At 34.6% G+C, this 26,186-nt stretch overlaps 3 protein-coding genes and 1 non-coding gene across 5 annotated transcripts in view; 1 reads left to right on the top strand and 3 right to left on the bottom strand.

Annotated features, from left to right (window-relative positions):
• LOC142351907 (coronin-6-like) overlaps window positions 1-26,186 on the bottom strand; it is a 560,192-nt gene that overhangs the window by 203,006 nt on the left and 331,000 nt on the right. The window lies entirely within an intron of this gene.
• LOC142351502 (actin-related protein 2/3 complex subunit 3-like) overlaps window positions 1-26,186 on the top strand; it is a 167,866-nt gene that overhangs the window by 5,554 nt on the left and 136,126 nt on the right. The window lies entirely within an intron of this gene.
• Window positions 1-26,186, bottom strand: part of LOC142351501 (centrosomal protein of 41 kDa-like) — a 56,829-nt gene that overhangs the window by 18,070 nt on the left and 12,573 nt on the right. For both annotated transcript variants that reach the window (XM_075403554.1, XM_075403555.1), the window contains exon 5: window positions 14,677-14,836. In XM_075403554.1, the coding sequence (XP_075259669.1) occupies window positions 14,677-14,836 (160 nt within the window). The remainder of the gene's footprint in view (window positions 1-14,676; window positions 14,837-26,186) is intronic.
• On the bottom strand, window positions 6,794-6,866 carry Trnat-agu (transfer RNA threonine (anticodon AGU)). The gene has a single exon. It is a non-coding gene; the product is annotated as a tRNA-Thr (tRNA).

The following is a 26,186-nucleotide window of genomic DNA, read 5'->3' as shown; positions in this document are numbered from 1 at the left end:
CTATATTTCCCCCATTTAAAAAGCATGTAATTTAGCTCTTAATAAAGCGTCAAACATTTTTGAACGCTTAAAAATATTCAAAGCGCTTCACTTTTTATTTTTATTCATGACAATTTGTTTCAATTATAAGATAAATATTAGTAATTTATCATATCTATTAGTGGACCTTTATCAATTCAAAACACAATAGAACTGCAGCACCAAAACTCTAAATTTTGTTGCACAAACGTAAAGTGTTCGAAACTTCAAAGTCCTGATAAACAACGGCACAACAGATGACTAAAACAAGGACATTTTCAGCGGCGGCCTCCGCTCCCGTGCAAAGTTTTGCAAATTTGATCGCTGAACCGAAATCAGTACCGAAAGAACCAAGATATTAGAGCATTATAGCAAAATAGCAAAAATGTGAAGAGACGAGAAGTAGTGGTTTCAAATATTTTTTTACAATGAATACGAATCAAATTTTATTCCATTAAGATACGACAATAATACTTTCTCCATCAGAATCTAACAACCAGATTGTTAGAAGTGAATAATAAAGAAGAGGGAAAAACAAACGATCGTGCCAACTGTTCCGGTTTTCCAGTACAATTATTTGCCTATTTTACTTCAAAAAAAGCGATCAAAAGCAATTTTATCTATGTTTTGTAAATTTTCTCAATTTTAAACATAGCCGGCAGATTGCCGGAACATAGCCACCGTTGATTCCCATAACTCTATTGGGATTGAAAGAAAAGAAAATATCAACAAAATTGATTTTTGTATAAAAACATTTTTAAGTGCGATTTATTTTGATGTCATTTCGTAATTGAACATACTCCTGTCTCTCAGTGAGAGGCTACAGGTTCTTGTATCAATACCAATAAACAATAGAGATAGTAACTAAAATTTATGAGAACAAAGTTCAAGTACCGGGCATCTAAAAATGGGCTTTATTGGTTTATCCATTTTCTGTTTCTGACTTTTTATACTGACTCTCTTCATTTTGAACTGCTTTGCTGAGCAGTTGCTGTTTAAAAGGACTTTGAGCAGAATGAGAGAAGAGTGAAACTAGCCTAGAGAAGTCAAAAAGATTTCACGCAAAATGTCGAAAAAGCGAAAATGGGTAAAGCGAAAAAAAAGTTCGACGAAGTAAAATCATAGCAGGACAAGTCCTGACGTACAATTCAAAGAATTTGCATTGACTAAACAAAGAACTAGACCTTGAATGGACTATGCATGGATTGGGAAAACCATTTAGAAAAAAATCCGATCCAAAAATCGAAAAAACTGTAAAAAATCAAGGTGACATTGCCGCATGTGAACAAAAAACCACTAGCGAGAAAGCGATTTTTTGTTCTAACACCGTTTTCTCACTCTTTAAAATTAGAGCGAAAAACTTCATGCCGCAAAACCACTCGCTCTTTCGCTCCACTTCCTGTTTCGGCGTGACCAAAATCACAACTCCAATTTGACTTCAAAAATCATGAAAATGTGTGAACAGATCTTAAAAAAAGACAGCGCCCTATACAATTCAAATTCTTTGAATTGTAAAAAAATAGGAGCGCTATAATAGCCGGCTGAGAAGATGAGGGCGGCTATTAAACAGAACCTACGAGTGAGGGTTGAGAATTGAAACTGGTACTCAAAACAAAAACATAAGCTGACTAACATCAGCTCTAGAATGAAAGGCGGAGTGTCCTAATTAAGGATTCCAGCCAATACTCGTCACAATTTACAAAATTTTAATGGGTTCAAAAATTTCCGACCTAGGTGGGTTTCGAACCCTTAGTCTTCGTGAACATTGTCTCGGATGTTAACCACTAAGAAACAAAGTGTAAAAGTCACTCATTAAGTGATATCGAAAGAATGTTCTAAAATAGAATAGTCAAGCAAAACTTTGCAAAAAAGGTTTTTTTTTCACACAATTTGCACTCATGTTTATAATCTTTGCTTCGAACTTCATTCGAGAGCAATTAATTACTAATAATTTAAATCAATTTTATCAATAAGATGTTTAATGTTAAACAATATTTTTCAGATGAGGAAAAAATTAATTGAAGAATAAGTACAGATATATACAGCGGTAAGTGTCAATTGTTGGAATTACAACTTTAGCATTTGATTATAAAAAACAATAAAAATGGGTGGAAACTTCACATGCGGACGCGCAAGACCGATCGACCTTGTTATCGTTCCGACCCCACTTGTGGGGGGGGGGGGGGGGGGTTTGGGTTTTTTTGTTCAGTCAATTTTGGCCGATAGTAAAAAGATTTTTTTTATTTTCGTTTTTCTCGAGGAGTTATCGAGGATTGAAATTTTGTGTGAACACGCGATATTTGTTAACTTTTAGTGTAGTTTTCTCCAAATTAAAATATTTTCTATAAAAATAGTATTTCAAAATTAAATTTAACGCCAAAGTATGGACCAATTTTTTGTTCCTAATAGACTAAAGGCGATAAAAAAGACTAGTTCTGGTCTCATTGAGAAGTTCACTATCAAAAAAAATTCGAACTCTTATTAGAGAGCTCTTTTTTTTTATAAAACTTCTCCTTTTTTGCTTTTTTTAAGTCACCTAGAGACAAGTCACTTCTTATATCAAGGTTATATTAATGACAAACCTCCTTTACTGTCAAAATAAGCCCAATGAACAAAAAACATCAATTTCAAGGAATTGCTCATGTTTTTTTGGCTTCGATTCTGAGTTTTCGTAATTTTAAATGAAATTTTGAATTTATTTTTGAGGTTTTACTAATTTTTTGGAGTCCTATGGCATGCATTCATTGACTACCAGTGCAATATGTTCCATACTGAGCATTAAGTAAACATATCTAGTGCATTGAAGGGACAGCTAATGGCTGTTAAGACTTAAAAAAATAAATTTTCAATTATTTATTGAACATTAAAGAATCAAACATATTATCGTGAGCTGTAAGTTATTCCTATTGCAACCAAACTTAATCTGGTTAGCGGTTTTATCTTCTACCTATTGATTATATGACTTCAATGACACAAGATTTCAAAAAATTAAAAAAACATTTCTGGGTATTTCCGTATTATTGGTTACTTTTGAAATCTTATCTCATTATCCAAATATTGATAGCTCTCATTGGCTTAAAGAAGATGTTCAGTGGCTCACAGATTAAAATTTCATAGATAAAGTTATGGTTTAAATGGCTTGACACGTTCTTCTCGCACTTTTCTATTGATTTTTTGGTTTTTGCCTGTTTTTGTTGTTGTTCTAATGTCATAAGACTCATTGTGATGTCTTGTTGATTACTTATTCATGACACACCTATACGTACTCTCATTGGGGCATCTTTGATTGTATTTATTGACTTCTATTATTGATTCTATTGAATTTAATGGCTGTTAAGAATTTAAAAATAATTTTTCGAAAACTTTTTTTTGAACACTAACAAATGTTCAACTTTTTTCGTAAATTTTTAGTCAGTGTCAGTGTTTACAGAACCCACTTGATTTATACTGCAACTAAAATTTTTCTGGTTAGGGTTAATTATCTATGCATCACAAACATTCTTTTCCTCCCATCGGGTTATATCTGAGCGTAGATATTGAGCTCCTTCCAAGGATTTTGACTTTAATGGCTGTTAAAAGTTTTAAAAAATTCGAACTTCTTTTTGAATATTAACCAATCCTAATTTTTTTCGTGAACTGTTGGTCAATTTCAGTACTAGCAGAATCACTTCCGTTCTACTGCAGCCAAAACTAATCTGGTTAGCGTTTTTATCTTCTACCTATTAGTTTTAAAACTTCAATGCCAAGAGATTTCATAATTTTTTTCAATTTTCGGGTAGTTTATTTTATTTTTGGATCCTTTTGAAATCTTATTACATCACCCTACTCCTGATAGTCCTCATTGTTTTAGGGATAAAGTTCAACGGATCATACAAATTTTTCAGAGAAGAGCTTATGATTTGAATTGCTTCGACATTCTTCTGGCACTTTTCTACTGAATTTTTGGTTTTTGCCTGTCTCTATTGTCGTTTTGATAGACAATAACTTCTTGTAGGGTCTTCCTGATTAAATATGATTGGCAAACAAACTTATTGTCCCATCGAGGAATAATTTAGCGTATTTACTGGCTTGCGTTGAAAGCTAATGAAATTAATTGCGTTGATAATAGTGTTTTCTCGAAGATTTCGTGGTTCTATTGTAATTGTTTGTTTGTTGATTTTTTAAACTTATATTGATAAATAAGAGAAATCCCAGTGCTCATAAAAATTAATTGAAAATAGAAGAGTTTTTAGTGAAAAGTTCATTTTTTTAATGCCTTCGACACTTTTCTCGCTCAATAATTTCTTGAATTTGCTGTTTTTGTTCTTTAGGTAGCCGTAAATTGCTGACAATTCTCCAAGGCTTCTCATTGAGCACTGAACGAATGATGTTACCCGAAGCAGTCAGTTTATAGCGAATAGCCTTAAACTTTATGATAAACATATTGAAGTTTTTTTCCAACTTTTCAGTTTTTGTTGTTCTTTTCGACAAATTGTAACTTATTTTCATCAATGAGGCCCCATCCAATTTCTTGTATTTCAAGAGGTAACATATCTATTGATATTATTTTCACGGATGTTTTGTTTGTTAAACAATATGCGTTTTTCTGAACGTTTATTGAGTGGCCAATTTTTGTGTTTCTTTTTCTATTATTTCAGAACAATCGCGTAATAACAGATCCCAATGGTTTTCAAATGTCGTGCAAGTAAACTTATTTAATCTCTCAGTTTAAATCCTTCCGCTGAATCAGTAGAATCGAACAATTGAATTAAAAAACATAATATTCAGATGATAGCTAATGACTTTAATGGTAGCAATAGTTTGTGTTTTCGCAAATCGTTTGTAATTTTTTGAGTTTCTGTTTAGTTCGCTTCTATGGCTTAGTCTAACCAAAGACAGGTCCTTTTGATTTTGTAATGAGTTCTTAGAAATTTATTAAGGATTATTTAGTTAAAAGCTAATGATTCTTAAGATTTTTGAAATTTCTTGGTGTAAAAAATTTTGATTAATTTTTAAATTTCGCCTCACTGTTCGTTCTTTTCGTCAACTTGTTGCCCAGTCTCATTAAGAAAACTTTCCATCTGCTGTATTGTTAGAAAAAAGTAAACTTGTGTAGTTAAGGTTTTACTAGATATTCAATTTTTGCCGTGAAATTTTTGTTTGTGCTAATTTTGTTTTTTGTTTTCTTTTGTCTCTTAGTCGCTTTAATGTCAAATCACGTTGCCGCTGTAATGAGGCATAGCATTATGTAATTCAATTAGTAGATAAGTTGTGTAATGATTGCTTTAAACTCAAACATCTATTTTTGTTATCTCTTCATTTGGTTGACAATTTAGTCAAAAATGTAGATGAGCTCGGGTCGGAACATCATGTGCGAACGCACATTAACGAGCCGCCTTGTTAATTATGTGGGCCAATTAGAGTTAAAAATGGGGAAAATATTGTCGCGCTTTTCTCTGACTTTTGATAGTAACCTGAAGGCAATTGAATCCAGCTCAATTCAGGTCACGAAAACAAAACGAGAGGTCAAGCGTGATATAAGTTGCTCGATAAGTCAACCAGATCAAGCAAAAATTTCGATAAAAAAGACAACTGACTACAATAACACTTCCGTTCAATAGCAGTTAAACTAATTCAATCAATAGAGCACAGAAATTATTGAAGCTGATACGAAAGGTTTCAAAAATCCCTAAATATTTTAAAGCCACAAATCACTCTTTTTTTCTCGGTCTCAGATTCTTTCAGCTGAGCCACTGCGTGAAAAAAATCGTAAAAAATTTCTGGCGCGGATATAAACCAAGTTTCTATTTTCCAGCTAATTTTATAAATTAACACAAAGATAACCAGAAAAACTCTAATTCCAATAGGGTCCGATTGATGTAGCTGCAGTGAAATTCACAAAACAGTAAAGGAATTGTACCGAAAAATAACGGAAAAAATTTGTAAATCAACTTCTGCAAACCGGAAATATTGTACATTTTAAACTTACTTACCAACTCTAAGTTTTAGGTTAACGATAAACAAAGAAGTTGTAACGTTTATTTAAATCTTCAGAGCACGCCGATGAATTTGAAACGTGCCATAACATACTAGCTATTATAAGATTAAGATAGTTTATTCTAACGTGCTCAAAATTAATTTTCAGTTTAACCAGATATTTACATCCCGTGCATTTCAACCAAACGCGGAAAATAATTTTCGAGTTTGCACGTGCAAGCTACAAACAAAGCTCGCTCTCTAAAAATTAGAAATTTTTCGATCGTGCTTTTAAGATTCAACTCATGCGCACTTTTTGATATTATTTATTATAAGCGTACCTTGAGAAATTCACCCACGTGCACGCATGCTCAAAATTATGAAGCCAAATTTTGTTCACAAATAATTACAAATTATCACGCTCAAAAATGAAAAGAGCACGCTTTGGTCAGTATCCTTTACCACGAGGAGCAAGAAATAATGTTTCAGCAAATAAAAACGCATGCCTCTTTATTAAAATTCAGTTCATATGCTCAATACTTATTTATGATCTTGATTACTTAACAGTAAATACTCCACACAAATCTAAATCAAGATAATGCAGACACAACCCCCACCCCCCGTCATAGCGGAAATTCGCCGCTCAGTAGCGTGCCGCAAATATAATAGCCTGCCGGATTGCAAAAATACATTAAGGGAGTTGAGACTTGAATTTAATGGCAGATACTCAATACATATTGAACACTTCAGCTATCTAGTAAATGCTTAAAATTTTTTTTGTGACGGTCGTAGTTTAAAAATGCCAAAAGGGATTGTTAATAGGTCCTGGGCGGATTCGAACCACCGATCTCCTGTTTACTAGACAGGCGCTTTAACCGCTAAGCCACAGGACCTCTCCATACGTCTATACAACGAGAACAATTTACAGAAGAATCTATTTATTTTTTAAATTTAATTACAGAACAGAAATTGAACTGAATTAAAGACTCAAAAGTATTGGTCGAGCATCTTTTTATCGATAATTTTATTGGTGTGGATTTTGGGCTTTTTTGTTAACTTCAAGATATCTGCTGACTTATTTTGTAATTTAGGATCGGAAAAAGGCACAATTTATTTTCTAGAGGTAAAAATTTCTACTATAAATGGGATTTTTAACCGATTTATTTTGCCGAGTTTCTTAATTTTGTAGTTTTTTCTATTCAGCATCTCGAACAAATCAATCCAGACAATATCTGTGCAACTGTGGAATAATATCCTTTCTAAATCAAAAATCTATCACAGACCTCTTCATGAACAGCGAATCGACAAAGAAAAAATGGGGTGTCATTAATGATACTCGAAACACATCAGTCTCTAACAACAACATTTTCAGCCTAAAAACTCTTGGCCAAATTCCGTTTGACAACAAACAAAAAGTAAATATATTAAAATATCGTTTCTCCAAGTTAGGTGACTACTTCGGCAAAGCCTTATGAAAAGTCAACCCGAACAAATAACAAAAAAAAACATTTAGTTTTCGATTTGTCACATCGAAAGAGGTTTTGCATCATCTAAAAACACTGAATACTTCAAAGCCGCTTGGACCCACAGAGATACCGCTTGGGCTCTCAAAGATGGCAAAGATGTTTTAATGCACCCCCTCACCTATTTGTTCAATGCTTTTTTGAAAGAAGAAAAATTTCCCAGTGACCTTAAAAAAGCCATTATTACACCGCTTTTTAAAAAAGGTGATCGAACTCACCCTGAGAACTACAGGCCTATATCAATAACCATTTCACTTTCCAAAATCTTTGATAGACTACTTAGAGCTCAAATTGTTGAATTTCTATTAAAAAACAATGTTCAATCCAGAACGCAATTTGGTTTTCGATCCAAAATATCAACAATGGATGCCCTTGTTTATAGCACTGAAAATTTTAGATATCTAATTGAACAAAATAAATACGTTACAACATCACTACTAGATCTATCTAAGGCTTTTGATTCAATCAATCACAACATTTTGATAATGAAACTAGAGGAATCAGGATTTAGCAAAAGTGCTCAAATGTTGATACTTGACTACTTGTCTATTCGTCTTCAGAAAACAAAAGCTAACGGCATTGAATCAGATTGGATTCAACTTTATCAAGGTGTGCCCCAAGGAACGATACTCGGGCCACTACTATTCAATCTTTACATAAACGACCTAAGATTGAAAATACCAAATGATTGTCAACTAGTACAATATGTTGATGAAACACTGATTTTTACGACCAACCATCTACTGCTAAATGCCAAAAACGACTGAGAAAAAGCCTTAACTTTAATTATTGATTATTACGAAATGCATAGTCTAACGCAGAATGCATCAAAAACAGAGTTCATTATATTTTGTAAAGTATCTAAAGCTCTCCATACAACTGATAAAAAAACTTAAAAAAGGAAACTGTTGCATTCATAAATCTGAATCAATCAAATACTTGGGGGTATCCTTAGATTCAGCGTTAACATATCAAGAGGAAGTGAAAAGTATACTACGTAAAATGGCATGTGGTGAAAAAAACCCTATATTCCTTACGAGAGGTAATATCAGATAACTAGAAAATTTTGGCTCTGAATGAACTTGTCATTAGCCACCTTCATTACTCTGCAGTTCTCCTGAATGGAATTAACAACAACCTAATAAGATCACTCGAAAAACAGTTAAGCTGGGGCGTGAAAGCTTGTTTTCATAGAAAGAAAAATGATTGTTCTCTAGATCTCAAAAAAACAAAATTTTACCGATCAGACATTTTTTAGATCAAAAATTACTTTTCCATTTTTGGAAAATAGTTTCGAAGAAACTTCCAGCTTATCAAATGATAGAAAATCCTACGCTAAAAATAACAAAACACAAACGGTCCAAAAAAATTTTTGTCAATATAAAAACTCAATCCAGCTATTTAGAAAACTGCGTATTCAGGCGAGGTACAATAATTTATAACAAATTTGTAATGAATGAACAAAACTCCCAATATCTCAAAAATGATCATAAATGCAATAAAGCGAAACAATTTCTAAAACAATACTTTTTTGAATTGTTTTTAGAGAACCCAAGTATAGCATCAATATCTTCTTTATCTTGGAAAGATTTTAAATTTGAATAAAAATGTTTTCTGTCTATGCATAGCTTCTACACTGTCTCTGACATTTGATCGTTATTTGATTAAAACCAGATGGAAATTCAGTGTTTTCTTTTTTTTCTTGTAGGGGCTAAACATTCAATTTCTCGCGTCATGGATTTGTTTCAATTCTCTGATTAATTTTTGAACCAACTTCATTAATTTTTTGTAAAAAAAACTAGAGCTCTCCATACAACTGATATAACTTAAAATAGGAAACTGTTGCATTCATAAATCTGAATCAATCAAATACTTGGGGGTATCCATAGATTCAGCGTTAACATCTCAAGATGAAGTAATAAGTATACTACGTAAAATGGCATGTGGAATAAAAACCCTATATTCCTTACGAGAGGTAATATCAGATAACTACAAAGTTTTGACTCTGAATGCACTTGTCATTAACCACCTTCATTAATCTGCGGTTCTACTGAATGGAATTAATAACAACCTATTAAGATCACTCGAAAAACAGTTAAGCTGGGGCGTGAAAGCTTGTTTTCATAGAAAGAAATATGATAGTTCTCTAGATCTCAAAATTAAAAACAAAATTTTACCGATCAGACATTTTTTATATCAAAAATTATTTTTACCATTTTTGAAAAATAGTTTCGAAGAAACTTCCAGTTTATCAAATGATAGAATATCCTACGCTAAAAATAACAAAACACAAACGGTCCAAAAAAATTTTCGTCAATATAAAAACTCAATCCAACTATTTAGAAAACTGCGTATTCAAGCGAGGTACAATAATTTATAACAAATTTGTAATGAATGAACAATACTCCCAATATCTAAAAAATGATCATAAATGCAATAAAGCGAAACAATTTCTTAAACAATACTTTTTTGAATTGTTTTTAAAGAACCCAAGTGTAGCATCAATATCTTCTTTATCTTGGAAAGATTTTAAATTTGAATAAAAATGTTTTCTGTTTATACATAGCTTCTACACTGCCTCTGATATTTGATCGTTATTTGATTAAAACCAGATGGAAATTCAGTGTTTTCTTTTTTTTCTTGTAGGGGCTAAACATTCAATTTCTCGCGTCATGGATTTGTTTCAATTCTCTGATTAATTTTTGAACCAACTTCAATAATTTTTTGTAAAAAAAACTAGAGCTCTCCATACAACTGATATAACTTAAAATAGGAAACTGTTTCATTCATAAATCTGAATCAATCAAATACTTGGGGGTATCCATAGATTCAGCGTTAACATCTCAAGATGAAGTAATAAGTATACTACGTAAAATGGCATGTGGAATAAAAACCCTATATTCCTTACGAGAGGTAATATCAGATAACTACAAAGTTTTGACTCTGAATGCACTTGTCATTAACCACCTTCATTAATCTGCGGTTCTACTGAATGGAATTAATAACAACCTATTAAGATCACTCGAAAAACAGTTAAGCTGGGGCGTGAAAGCTTGTTTTCATAGAAAGAAATATGATAGTTCTCTAGATCTCAAAATTAAAAACAAAATTTTACCGATCAGACATTTTTTAGATCAAAAATTATTTTACCATTTTTGAAAAATAGTTTCGAAGAAACTTCCAGTTTATCAAATGATAGAATATCCTACGCTAAAAATAACAAAACACAAACGGTCCAAAAAAATTTTCGTCAATATAAAAACTCAATCCAACTATTTAGAAAACTGCGTATTCAAGCGAGGTACAATAATTAATAACAAATTTGTAATGAATGAACAATACTCCCAATATCTCAAAAATGATCATAAATGCAATAAAGCGAAACAATTTCTTAAACAATACTTTTTTGAATTGTTTTTAAAGAACCCAAGTGTAGCATCAATATCTTCTTTATCTTGGAAAGATTTTAAATTTGAATAAAAATGTTTTCTGTTTATGCATAGCTTCTACACTGTCTCTGACATTTGATCGTTATTTGATTAAAACCAGATGGAAATTCAGTGTTTTCTTTTTTTCTTGTAGGGGCTAAACATTCAATTTCTCGCGTCATGGATTTGTTTCAAATCTCTATTTAATTTTTGAACCAACTTCATTAATTTTTTGTAAAAAAACTAGAGCTCTCCATACAACTGATATAAAACTTAAAATAGGAAACTGTTGCATTCATAAATCTGAATCAATCAAATACTTGGGGGTATCCATAGATTCAGCGTTAACATCTCAAGATGAAGTAAAAAGTATACTACGTAAAATGGCATGTGGAATAAAAACCCTATATTCCTTACGAGAGGTAATATCAGATAACTACAAAGTTTTGACTCTGAATGCACTTGTCATTAGCCACCTTCATTAATCTGCGGTTCTACTGAATGGAATTAATAACAACCTAATAAGATCACTCGAAAAACAGTTAAGCTGGGGCGTGAAAGCTTGTTTTCATAGAAAGAAATATGATAGTTCTCTAGATCTCAAAATTAAAAACAAAATTTTACCGATCAGACATTTTTTAGATCAAAAATTACTTTTCCATTTTTGAAAAATAGTTTCGTAGAAACTTCCAGCTTATCAAATGATAGAATATCTTACGCTAAAAATAACAAAACTCAAACGGTCCAAAAAAATTTTCGTCAATATAAAAACTCAATCCAACTATTTAGAAAACTGCGTATTCAAGCGAGGTACAATAATTAATAACAAATTTGTAATGAATGAACAATACTCCCAATATCTCAAAAATGATCATAAATGCAATAAAGCGAAACAATTTCTTAAACAATACTTTTTTGAATTGTTTTTAAAGAACCCAAGTGTAGCATCAATATCTTCTTTATCTTGGAAAGATTTTAAATTTGAATGAAAATGTTTTCTGTTTATGCATAGCTTCTACACTGTCTCTGACATTTGATCGTTATTTGATTAAAACCAGATGGAAATTCAGTGTTTTCTTTTTTTCTTGTAGGGGCTAAACATTCAATTTCTCGCGTCATGGATTTGTTTCAATTCTCTATTTAATTTTTGAACCAACTTCATTAATTTTTTGTAAAAAAACTAGAGCTCTCCATACAACTGATATAAAACTTAAAATAGGAAACTGTTGCATTCATAAATCTGAATCAATCAAATACTTGGGGGTATCCATAGATTCAGCGTTAACATCTCAAGATGAAGTAAAAAGTATACTACGTAAAATGGCATGTGGAATAAAAACCCTATATTCCTTACGAGAGGTAATATCAGATAACTACAAAGTTTTGACTCTGAATGCACTTGTCATTAGCCACCTTCATTAATCTGCGGTTCTACTGAATGGAATTAATAACAACCTAATAAGATCACTCGAAAAACAGTTAAGCTGGGGCGTGAAAGCTTGTTTTTATAGAAAGAAATATGATAGTTCTCTAGATCTCAAAATTAAAAACAAAATTTTACCTATCAGACATTTTTTAGATCAAAAATTACTTCTCCATTTTTGAAAAATAGTTTCGTAGAAACTTCCAGCTTATCAAATGATAGAATATCTTACGCTAAAAATAACAAAACACAAACGGTCCAAAAAAATTTTGTCAATATAAAAACTCAATCCAGCTATTTAGAAAACTGCGTATTCAAGCGAGGTACAATAATTTATAACAAATTTGTAATGAATGAACAATACTCCCAATATCTAAAAAATGATCATAAATGCAATAAAGCGAAACAATTTCTTAAACAATACTTTTTTGAATTGTTTTTAAAGAACCCAAGTGTAGCATCAATATCTTCTTTATCTTGGAAAGATTTTAAATTTGAATAAAAATGTTTTCTGTTTATACATAGCTTCTACACTGCCTCTGATATTTGATCGTTATTTGATTAAAACCAGATGGAAATTCAGTGTTTTCTTTTTTTCTTGTAGGGGCTTAACATTCAATTTCTCGCGTCATGGATTCGTTTCAATTCTCTTATTAATTTTTGAACCAACTTAGGTCTTTCCAATTATAACCCCCCCCTCAGCTTAGTGATCATATAGCCCATAGACCCCAATTATCATTAATAAGCCATAATGGGGGGAGGCTGTGTTGGGAGGTAAAAAGGGAAAGACCCCTATAATTAACGTTTTTCTTTTCAATTCACGTGTTCAATTATTTTCAATAGCCGTTGTTGTTCCATGGTGCAGACGAGCTATACAATGATTGTTTCCTTTCAATAATAGTTCTCAAAGTTTCTTTCGAATAAAATCAGGGCCTGTCATGCCTTTTATAATTCTCTGTAAACGTCCAAATTCGGTGTCATCTTTGTTAATTTTATTATCACATTGCTGTTGTTTTGTTTAAAAAATTTGATTCTCCTCGGGAAAGTATGACTGTAACAATCATTTCAATTTTTAAATCTCTAGTTAAGACTGTTGTGGTCAGATTCGTACGTCATGCCAATTCTCGAATTCACAGAAAATTGATTGATTTACTCAGGATAAACAAGTACTCAAAAATCTTAATGGATGACCTAACTTCACGAAATTGGAAATTTCGTTTTCCCAAATAATACATAATTCAGTTTAAAACTCATGCAAATAATACAATTCATGTCGGGTTGGTATTGAGCGCGTACGAACGTGCGGGGCTCGGCGCGACAAGAGGTTAGAAAGTGGTGCGAGGAGAAATCAACACAGCATGAATTGATTTCTCCTCAAAGCAGTTTCGGTGAATCGCATTTTTAGAGACAAATGAGCCGCAAGGCTCTAAGAGAAATTAATACTTTCCATGCTTTACCTGCTAAGCCCGTTTTTGAGGACAAAAATGGACAGACGAAAAAACAATCCGACGAAAGATCGGTAGTACGAAAAATCGCATTAAAAAGACAAGCAGGACAAATATAAACACCACAAACTTCGCTTGAGAGCAATTAATAACGAAATGTACAAACAAATTGAATTGAAATACTATAAACAAAAAGCATCCAGCTGAAGTTTACACGAACCTAATAATTGACGGCCTAGGTAAAGATATCCTTCAAGAATAAAGTGAGTTCTTACAGCTAATATTATTATCAAACTAATAGTTATCTTAGCAAAAAACTCGTTTAATCTTTGCAGCAAGGCTTTAGATGCCAATCGATAAACATAAAACGACTAACATCGGATCACTTAATCTGGAACGACAGGCGGAGCAATTTAATTTATAGGGGGCGTAGCTTGAGAAGTTTTATGAGTGCAAAAAATCGACTTCACAGGGGATTGAACCCACCCCTGACCTCCAGTATTTCAATCTGACATCCTAACCATTAAGCTACATTGGCTTTGATTGCTTTTTGCTGACAATCAATTTTATATTAGCAACAAACTTTATTTCAGAATGAGAGCAACTTAGGTCACTCAAAAAGGAAGAACTCAAGAGCGAAAAGGTCACTCAAGAAGTCAAAGAATGTTCTAGAATTATAGCGCAAATTTTCCAGCAAAAAATGTATAAAAGACACACATTTACAATAATTGCTTCAAATTTTGCTCGAGACCAATTAAATACGCTGTTTCAAGAGTCAGTAAATTACAAATTGATTTTCAAAGATTTTTAGATAGCGATTAAGTAATTACGAATGTTTTCTCACACGAAGAAGGAGCTTCAAGATAATTGTTGGATTTCCTTACCCTTGTAGAGTGGATCTCTGGCTGGAGGGCTGGTCGCCCCCTCCAAAGTCGCTCTCAGTCCAAGTGGGGCTTGCCTTCCCATTGTTATTGTCATTCCTTGGAGTAATATCACCATCTTCTGTTTCATTAATACTGTCAGATTTGTGTGCCTGGCCGTCTTCTAAAACATCATTTTGTTGTCACACAAAAAAAAGGATCCACAAATTAAGCAAATTATGATGATTACTGGTCCAACTAACATTTATTATTTAATTTCCTTAAGTTTTGTACGTTCTTCTCATTATGCACAATAGAATAATTTCGCATGACTGCAATTAACAAACGGACTGTAATGAGGTTGTTTTTGTCTCAAACCTGGGAGCACTCTCAACCCTTGTGTATTAATACTATACAATTAGTTACACTACACAATAGCGTGTGTTCAAGAGAAATTAGATATAGCTTCAAAAAGTTATCTTTGAATATTACTAGCCCGGAAAGCTGTATACCTAAAGATTTGTTTGTCGTTTCAAAGAGGACAACTGAAAATTATATTCACATATTCCAGTGCCCAACAATGGCTCTACAATACATCAAACGGTTAACATCAGAAACTTGCACAAGCTCCGAAAAAATAGAAAGAAATTATCGTGATTTTGTAACAAAAAGAAATAGTAAAAAAAAGAATCAACATATGGCAACGTGCGCTATGAAAAAAGTTCTTAAATATCTGTCGGTTAGGCTTTCTCTAATTTTAATTTGAACTTATAAAAACTACTTCGGAAGACATGCATTGGCCTATTGCGAAAAACGCTGATGTCCCTAAAATCTTTTCAAAAAAATTAAAATATCAACAAACGAGAAAAGTTGATAGCTTATCGAAATCAAAACCGAATGAACAGAGCAACCAAAAGATCCTTGAAATTTAACGTCAATTTCGAAAGAACAACAACAACAACAACAACAACAAACATACCCGGCAGATTGCCGGAAAATAGCCGCCGTTGATTCCAATAAGCATGATTGGGATTGAAATAACAGAAGATATTGAAAAAAAAAAGATTTTTGTACAAAAACATTTTTTTAAGTCCGATTTGTTTCGATGGCATTTCGTAGTTGAACATACTTCTGTTTCTTAGAGAGAGGCTACAGGGGCTCCTATCAATAACAATAAGCATTAGAGATGGTAAATAAGACTTATAGGAACGACGTTCAAATAGCGGGCATCTAAAATTGGGCTTTATGGGTTTATCCCGTTTCTATTTCTGACATCCATTTTTGTACTAACTCTGTTCATTTTGAATTGCTTTGCTGAGCAACTGATGTTCAAAATCACTTTTAGCAGAATGAGAGAAGAGAGAAACTAGCCTAGAGAAGTCAAAAAGATTTCACGCAAAATGTTGAAAAGGCGGCAAAATGAGGTAAAGCGAAACATTTTTTTATTCGACGAAGTAAAAAAAAAATAGGAGCGCTATAATAGCCGGCTGAGAAGATGAGGGCGGCTATTAACAACAACATCATCAACAACAACAGCAACAACAACGACATAATTGTTGAAATTTGGCGAAAAATTACTAAGGTTTACATCGTATTAGATTTAAATTAAACGGTTAAATATTAGAATTAAACTTAATGATTAAATGGTATTAGATTTGAATGGTACTAAGAATTAAATGAAATACTAAGGCTATGGCCAACATTTTTAGCGCCTCACGTTGTATTTGAAAGCGTATTATCTATATTGATCGTATGGCCGTCGCGCCCCTTTAGAGAAAACAAAATTAGAAGATTTTAAAGCTCAAATTTGCATAAATTTGCACTCTTGGGTATCTGAGGGCGTTCATTCGCTTTTAATTGTTCTGCGATGAAATTTACTTCACCGAAATCATCATTTTATTACAAAATTTAAATTGCTTTTTATCAATATCCATTGTTTTGAGGTACTCATCCGTTTCTTCCAAAATGCAAAGATTTTTTTCAATTTAGCGGCGTTGCTGGTTTTGATTTAAATAAATTATATAACCCTCATACTGAAGAACGTTTAGAATTTCTATGTATTTTTTCCCAACAATCACCAATTTAGGTCACATTAATGAGAGGCGCCAAAACCGTTCCTTGAGGAAAACCGTGGCTCATTATTGTCCATTCTGAAGAAAAACTTTCTCTTGTTTCACGCTTTGCTTTCTGTCAGATGACTCAAAAAATCCGTCAGCACTTTTTTCCCGAGAGAAAACAAACGGCTTATTGAGTTAATTGCGTTGGCAAGATCAAGGAAAATGCATTCGATTCAAATTTATCACGATTTTATAACAAGGCTTCATCAACTAAACGTAAAACAGCGCCTGTGGCCATTTTTTTCTTTGAAGAGCAAATTGAGTATTTTCTTTTTGTAGGTACTCATTCAATTGATCCAAAAGGAGAAATTCAAAGTTTTGCAAACATGTGAGTAACTGCAATCGGGCAAAAAAACAGCAAGAACAACAACAACAACAAAAACAACAACAGCAGCAACAACAGCAACAAAAACAACAACAAAAACAACAACAAAACAACAAAAACAACAACAGCAGCAACAAGAGCAACAAAAACAACAACATCAAAAACACAAATAAGAGCGATTGTTTCACAGTCCAAGATTTCGAGTTAACTGATATACTCTTATGAAAATGATCAGAGAATAACTTTAGAAAGGACTTTTAGCTAGAGGAAAGTTAAGCGCGAAGAAAAAGAAACGCCGCAACTTGGGCAAGATCAGTTGCGGTGATAATTCCAGCCTAATATTCAAAGCACTTAATTTTTTAAACTCTTGAAAATCTAATAATCGTCTTCGTGATAGCTGTTTTGCACATGGTTGGTTCATTATGACAGCTAGGATGTACACACTTGAAGGCTAACTTAAAAATTCCAGAACGAGATTTTTTCTGATATTTTAGAGAGAAATAAAATTAAAAATACATGAAATCCAAAAAATGGTTTAGCAAATTGACGCAAATAGGAAGTACGAAAAGTATAGATAGAACTGAAAGTTAGACAAGCTGAAACAACAAAAACAGTATACCTAACTGGTTTGTGAATCCTGGTATCAAGTTAATGTATTTCTTTCTAACAACAAATGAAAAAAGTTCTAAAATATCTGTGGGTTAGGTTTTCTCTAATTTTAATTTGAACTTATAAAAACTACTTCGGAAGACATGCATTGGCCTATTGCGAAAAACGCTGATGTCCCTAAAATCTTTTCAAAAAAATTAAAATATCAACAAACGAGAAAAGTTGATAGCTTATCGAAATCAAAACCGAATGAACAGAGCAACCAAAAGATCCTTGAAATTTAACGTCAATTTCGAAAGAACAACAACAACAACAACAACAAACATACCCGGCAGATTGCCGGAAAATAGCCGCCGTTGATTCCAATAAGCATGATGGGGATTGAAATAACAGAAGATATTGAAAAAAAAAAGATTTTTGTACAAAAACATTTTTTTAAGTCCGATTTGTTTCGATGGCATTTCGTAGTTGAACATACTTCTGTTTCTTAGAGAGAGGCTACAGGGGCTCCTATCAATAACAATAAGCATTAGAGATGGTAAATAAGACTTATAGGAACGACGTTCAAATAGCGGGCATCTAAAATTGGGCTTTATGGGTTTATCCCGTTTCTATTTCTGACATCCATTTTTGTACTAACTCTGTTCATTTTGAATTGCTTTGCTGAGCAACTGATGTTCAAAATCACTTTTAGCAGAATGAGAGAAGAGAGAAACTAGCCTAGAGAAGTCAAAAAGATTTCACGCAAAATGTTGAAAAGGCGGCAAAATGAGGTAAAGCGAAACATTTTTTTATTCGACGAAGTAAAAAATAGGAGCGCTATAATAGCCGGCTGAGAAGATGAGGGCGGCTATTAACAACAACATCAACAACAACAACAGCAACAACAACGACATAATTGTTGAAATTTGGCGAAAATTCACTAAGATTTACATCGTATTAGATTTAAATTAAACGGTTAAATATTAGAATTAAACTTAATGATTAAATGGTATTAGATTTGAATGGTACTAAGAATTAAATGAAATACTAAGGCTATGGCCAACATTTTTAGCGCCTCACGTTGTATTTGAAAGCGTATTATCTATATTGATCGTATGGCCGTCGCGCCCCTTTAGAGAAAACAAAATTAGAAGATTTTAAAGCTCAAATTTGCATAAATTTGCACTCTTGGGTATCTGAGGGCGTTCATTCGCTTTTAATTGTTCTGCGATGAAATTTACTTCACCGAAATCATCATTTTATTACAAAATTTAAATTGCTTTTTATCAATATCCATTGTTTTGAGGTACTCATCCGTTTGTTCCAAAATGCAAAGATTTTTTTCAATTTAGCGGCGTTGCTGGTTTTGATTTAAATAAATTATATAATCCTCATACTGAAGAACGTTTAGAATTTCTATGTATTTTTTCCCAACACTCACCAATGTAGGTCACATTAATGAGAGGCGCCAAAACCGTTCCTTGAGGAAAACCGTGGCTCATTATTGTCCATTCTGAAGAAAAACTTTCTCTTGTTTCACGCTTTGCTTTCTGTCAGATGACTCTGTCAGGAACTGTCAGAAATGCATTTTCCTGACTCTGTCAGGAAAATGCATTCGATTCAAATATATCACGATTTTATAACAAGGCTTCATCAACTAAACGTAAAACAGCGCCTGTGGCCATTTTTTTCCTTTGAAGAGCAAATTGAGTATTTTCTTTTTGTAGGTACTCATTCAATTGATCCAAAAGGAGAAATTCAAAGTTTTGCAAACATGTGAGTAACTGCAATCGGGCTAAAAAACAGCAAGAACAACAACAACAACAAAAACAACAACAGCAGCAACAACAGCAACAAAAACAACAACAAAAACAACAACAAAACAACAAAAACAACAACAACAGCAGCAACAAGAGCAACAAAAACAACAACATCAAAAACACAAATAAGAGCGATTGTTTCACAGTCCAAGATTTCGAGTTAACTGATATACTCTTATGAAAATGATCAGAGAATAACTTTAGAAAGGACTTTTGGCTAGAGGAAAGTTAAGCGCGAAGAAAAAGAAACGCCGCAACTTGGGCAAGATCAATTGCGGTGATAATTCCAGCCTAATATTCAAAGCACTTAATTTTTTAAACTCTTGAAAATCTAATAATCGTCTTCGTGATAGCTATTTTGCACATGGTTGGTTCATTATGACAGCTAGGAGGTACACACTTGAAGGCTAACTTAAAAATTCCAGAACGAGATTTTTTCTGATATTTTAGAGAGAAATAAAATTAAAAATACATGAAATCCAAAAAATGGTTTAGCAAATTGACGCAAATAGGAAGTACGAAAAGTATAGATAGAACTGAAAGTTAGACAAGCTGAAACAACAAAAACAGTATACCTAACTGGTTTGTGAATCCTGGTATCAAGTTAATGTATTTCTTTCTAACAACAAAATATTCGTTCTTGTCACTATTTCATAATAATGCAACCTTCTGGTTTTGATTGTATTTTGCCAATTGTATAATTACTTCTAACATTGCATTTTTGGATCTATTCTGTTTTGGCCCCCAGCTTAGTGGGCTTATATTTTTTACGCCCCCGGGCTAATTTTTACATAGTGACGCGGTATATAGCAACATATAAATTGTACCTGGGGGCGGAAAACACACTGGGAGGGGACAGAAGAGATCCAAATTTTTTCAAATCTCGAAGATCTGGAAGATATGAAAACTCAGATAGCTCAAAATCATACAGAATTGTATAGATTGACTCCTTATTGACATTCCTAGAACGGAGAAATCTTCAGCAAAAACGCCTCGCCCACTAACACCAATTCTATGCATCCCAAGTGAACAACTTTTACTATCGAAAATATTTTCCACCTAGCGGATAGTAAATCAAGTGTACCCATAGATACTTGTAGATGTAACAGATTATGGTACGTCTTGTACTCATAAGCTCTAAGTTTCAAAAAGGCAATAGTTTAGAGCCCATTTTAACTTTGTAATGGCTTTTGCCAGTTAGCAGCTTAAATTATTCATATTCGAGACCATCATTGTTTTCTTAATAATGTAATTAAATGCCTTTTTCGAACTGACAAATAAATTGCTTTCATAACCAGTCGGTCAAGTCAGATAATGCATATACATTCTATTTCTCCATTACAATATTGTAAATCAAAATCAAGGGTTACGTGTATGCTAAACACAAAAATAACTTCTGATGTAGCTAATGTTTCTTTCGAATGTAACAATATTAAATTGCAGAGGCAGGTGCTATTTTAGCATTTTTCAATTTGGTCTGAGAACTGATCGTGTTGGTAAAATCAAGGAAAATGCATTCGATTCAAATTTATCACGATTTTATTTCAAGGCTTCAACTAAATGTAAAACAGCGCCTGTGGACATTTTTTTCCTTTGAAAAGCAAATTGAGTACTTTTTCTTTTCGAATGTATTCATTCAATTGATCCAAAAGAAGAAATTCCAGAAATTTTGCAAACATTTGAGTAACTGCTATAACAACCCGGTAGGTATTAAAAAAAAACGAACGTTTGAATTGCGAATGCGGGATTCGAGATTGGGTTGTTTTAGTTTTTTTTGTTGAAATTAACAACTTCAATTTAATTGATCTTACCTTGTTTTCTGTGCTCTATCTTTTTCTTTGGAAAATCGACAAAGTAAGTTTTCAGAATATTGAATTAAACTGAATAGGTTATTTATAAAAGCTTGTTGAGAAAAAGCTCAACTAACTGGATTGTAAGCAGAAAAGTATCAAGTGTCGTTTGGGCGAAGGAACATGGCCAACGGAACAAATTCTCAATTAGCTCTTGAAACACGCAAAAGCTAAATAAATTGCGTGCCAAATTGTGTTATCAATAATAAATACACTATGGTCCAGTGGCACGAAAGTAAAACAAAGCTTGAGCGGAAAGGCGCTATAAGATTAATAGATTAATAGCTGGAACATTATACTGCCTAAGGAATAATAATGGGGTAGGGCTGTTACATCACCCCGCTTAGGAAGGACATGTCCTCATGTCCCACTATTCTGTCTCCGAACCCGATGAGGACGATGAGCTCGAAGAACGCGAGCGAGGCTTCCTTTTTATTTTCTTGTTTTGTGGATTATGATTTCCCCGAAGTAATTGAGAACGCAGGGAGCGGAATTCGTTTTGGAGACCTCTGAGGTGACGACAGGTCGTTGAACAGGACTCAGAGGCAGACATAGTGTCCGTATTCACCCCTGCATTGCGGACCTTAGAGGATTTTGGCTTTTTAGGTTGTTTTTTCTCCAGCGTAACAACCTTCGCGGAGAGCAGACGATTTGCCGTCCGAGAATCATCTAGCATTTGATTCAGCTCGGAAATGCGAGCTTTTAGTTTGTCGATCTCATTGGTAGCCTGGTAAAGGTCACGCTCGTGAGCCTCACGAGATCGACGAAGTCGAATAAGTTGATCTCGAAGGTCGCGATTTTCAGCCGAGTTGTCAACAGGGATAGCGACTAGATCCGCAGGATCCAGCAGAGGCCTTCGCCTTGCATTGTAAGGATCCTGAAGGCGAACTTTCCCATTGCGGTAAAATTCAACAACCCGCAACACGGCATGCAAATTTGCTGAATACACCAAACCGTTGAGGCGTAAGGGACCGTTGCGAGGTGGACCCATAGCCTGGCGTGAATTGCTTCCTTCGAGCGGGCTGCTTCTCGAACCCGAAGCTGCTGTTGCAGAAGCAGTCTGAACGACTGGAATGTTTTTGGAAGGCGGACAAAAGATGATTGTCATTTCATCCGAAGAAGCAGATGAGCAGACATCCGTGTGCGGCTGAGGATCCCGATTTTGCGAGAGGTTTTGACGGAACTCAAGCGACTGATCACTTGCCCAGTTGCCAGTTATTCCTGTATCTGCTTGAGAGTCCATACTATCGTCCAGCAACGGAATTGCAGGCGAAGAAGCACCTGAAAGAAGATCTGTGTCCAGAAGAATATCAGGGCCTGGAGAAGCAGGCATAGTGTTGATTGACTCTGAGCTTGTCGACATCTAAAACAAGCAATGTCAATCATTTGTGTACAGAAGTGCATCAGGGCTGCTAGTGATTGATGAACGAAAAGAAAAAATTTTGAATGAAGCAAAAGACAAAAATCAGAAAGCGGCAGTTTTTTTTTTTTTCTAAGACAGAACACTATAGGCGATAAAGAGTCAACCTGTGCTTAAATTTTTGTTGTGTAGCGGGCAGAATTTAATTGTGCTGACGGATAAATTGAATCAACTATTACAGTGCGATTAACAGGGTTCCCATCAGTTTCATTGACAAGTTGGTCATGATTGACAGGCGCAGATGCGTGTATATTATTTATGTGATTTTGAAGCATCTGCGTAAAAGGCGCAAGGGGGTTAAGAAGCCGGAAAACTGTCCAGAAAGGAACTCCATGAGAAAGGAGCCTAAGCGCAAATACAAGTTTCAATATATAGATAAAGAGCCCTAGAAGCGCTAAAGTTGTTAGCGTAATTACAGTGCACCTCTCGGCGTAGTACCAACCACCACTCGCAACAGATTGCAAATCAATCAAATATTTCCAAGCCGCCAAATTTTCTAGTTCTTCGGAAACGCTTGGATTAAAATGCATTAAACCAGGATGAGAATATTGGCTGCGAGGACCAAGATATACTTCTCGTCCCGAAATTGTTCGGCGCGAGTATTTAAGAACCCGAGCCTTTGCGCTCTGCCTCAAGTTCTGATAAGAAAAGAGACCAGCGGTGTGTAATGAAGGTAAGTTATCACTAAAATCTAGATGGCTGAAAACACTTAGAGATTCGGGCGTACGTGCGACCGAATAATCATCTCCATAGTGCATCCAGATGCCTTCAGACGTGCGGTACATGTAAGGTGCTATGGGATCACAAGCAGTCAAAGTATAGTTTGGATACACAACTTGTGTTATCGGATTCATGAAACGAATTTGCGTATCATTGCCCAAAAGAACAGGAACTTCCTCTGTGCAGTAGGGGAAGTCTGCAATTCGAGCTTCGACTTTAACACATTTGTGGACGTAAAGAACAGCTCCCGCTTTTTCAGCATGTATGCCTAACATGGAACCGGATCCGAGGAAGAGATTAGGATTGTCCAAGTTTGACGCTAAAGAAATGAGTCCATTTAAGATCATCTGACGCGTATTGCAAATTTCATTTTTGATGAAATTTACAATTCGTTGACGCGAAAGATGCGCGTTGACATGCACAAACTCAATTTTTGTCCCATAGACTAAGTTTGGAATTGCATCTGTGTTGTAATCTATTTCCGGAAGTTGCTCCGTTATAGGTTCAATGACAAAGTAAACACCAGAGTAGGTTGTTGGTCGGACCTTATATGAGCAAACACTAACAGTTGTGTTCAGAAGTTCTATATAAAAGACGCGGGAATCATCCCTGGAAGCAGTTTTTCCACTCAAATACATTGAATCAGCAGAAGAGATCTGAACGCCAGGATGCTCCGGAGAGAACTCAAATATTGATTTAATCTCACACTGACCGTAGAAATGCGGTAAATAGGTGATTGAGTCATGCTGAAAGTCAGAACCTGGAAAACTGCAGGACGTGGATCTTTCAATGGGATCTGTCAAGATTAAGGACCATGGAGAGCTGGTTTTGTCCAAAGTTGCGACTACTTTGCCGATGGTTAATTTTGCGTTTATAACACCAGATGCGTGAATTTTCGATCCACCTGGGGTAATCCAATCCACAGGCCAGGTGAAGTAAATTCCAGCTTTCTTGCCACCACGCATGAAAGAGTACGAATAGTCAAATACCTTGAAATTGCCAGGTTTGTATGGTCTACCATCAAACAAAAGATCCCCCTCAGTCATTTTAAAATTTTCATCTGCAAAACCTGGAAGTTTGAAATTGCGACCACTCCAAATTGCTCTGCAAACCCAAGTTTCTAATGCATAGAAAGTAGGCACTAGGCGAGAATACTCTTTTAAATACACAGAATCATCAAATCGGGCAGAATGCGCTAATCCGGTAACAGCGTAAGAAGCTTGAAACATGCAAAAACTCATTTGAATGTCAACTTCGGGCGCATGAAGAACCAAACCACCAAAAGTAATGTTTTTGGTGCTTAATTTATCAGGCGTACACTGTTCACTCGGAAGAAGCGAGTAAATTTTTGTTGTGAGAACTTCCTCGATGTCATAGCCTACAAGTGTAGAGAAACTGCAATCTACTAGGCAAGTGAACAACAGCAACACTTGCTGCACAAAGAGCATCTAAACAAATCACTCAACATCACTGTCTGAATCAAAATAAGCTAAACGGAAAAATCCTGGATGCCGTGCATGATCAGCAACAGCTCTACGCGGTCGTTGAGGAACTGTTGTGGAACCTGAACCACTTTGATTTTCTGACAAAAAAACTGGCGGTGACGGAATGGCGGAACTTGTAGGGTTAGTAGTGTTTTGTAACCTATCAGAGGTAGAAGCCTGTCTTTCAGATAAATCAACCAACACAAGATCATCGTCTTCAGGGACGATGGGTTGAGGACTTGGTCTTACAGTTTGGTTGGAACGATTTCTGCGCAACCGCTGGTCTGATGGTGTAAAAGGTTTAATGCGATCGTAATGAGCAATCTGTTGTTTTTGAGTTTTGACGTCTTGTAGAACAAAATTAATTTGGTTAATAACCTTTTTCACGCAATGAGGTCCAGACCAGAAGCTCTTTAATTTAGGAGTTTGACCCTGTGAGCACACTGGTGAATGAAGAAGCACCAGGTCTCCTTCCTTATACGAAGGACCATGCTTCTTTTTGTCAAAGATAGCTTTTTGTCGGCGCATTTCCCATCCGTTTTTCTGAATTACGGACTCGAAAATGGTGGAAGATTCAACTAAACGTTGAAAAACATAATCCCGATGACCAACAATTGGAGTGGGCAATGTTGGATATAGCATATCAACAGGCATGCGCATTTCTTTCCCAAAAACTAATCGGAAAGGCGATTGACCTGTCGACTCATGAACTGCAGAACGATAGGCCATCATGAAAGATTGAAGATGAACAGACCAAACTTCATGCCGTTCTGCGCAGTACTTTGCCAACCCATCTTCCAAAGTGCGATTTATGCGTTCCACTTTTGCATTTCCTTGCGGGTGGTAAGGAGTAGATCTTGAGCTGGTTAACTGCAGCTTATTGCACATATCTGCGAAAAGGCGCGATGTGAACTGCGAACCGTTGTCACTGTGAATATATTCAGGTACACCAAATCGGGTGACCCATTGATCTAAGAAAGTGCTACAGATTGTCTCAGCCTTGATGTTCTGTAGGGGTGCAGCCTCGAACCAGCGAGTAAAATGGTCTCCAATCATTAGGATGTATTTATAAAATTTCTCATTCAACCGACTTTCTGGGAGAGGGCCAAGGATATCAACTGACACGCAAAGAAAAGGTTCATAGAATGCCCAGAGCTGCATTTCTTGCTGATGTGATTGTTTGGGATTCTTTCGTTTTTTGACAAGT

This window comes from Convolutriloba macropyga, chromosome 13, assembly GCF_964194025.1.
Source record: "Convolutriloba macropyga chromosome 13, txConMacr16.3, whole genome shotgun sequence".
Classification (NCBI taxonomy): domain Eukaryota; kingdom Metazoa; phylum Xenacoelomorpha; order Acoela; family Convolutidae; genus Convolutriloba; species Convolutriloba macropyga.
The sequence above is the reverse complement of the archived record's forward strand: the minus strand, read 5'-3'. Positions and strand labels throughout refer to the sequence as shown.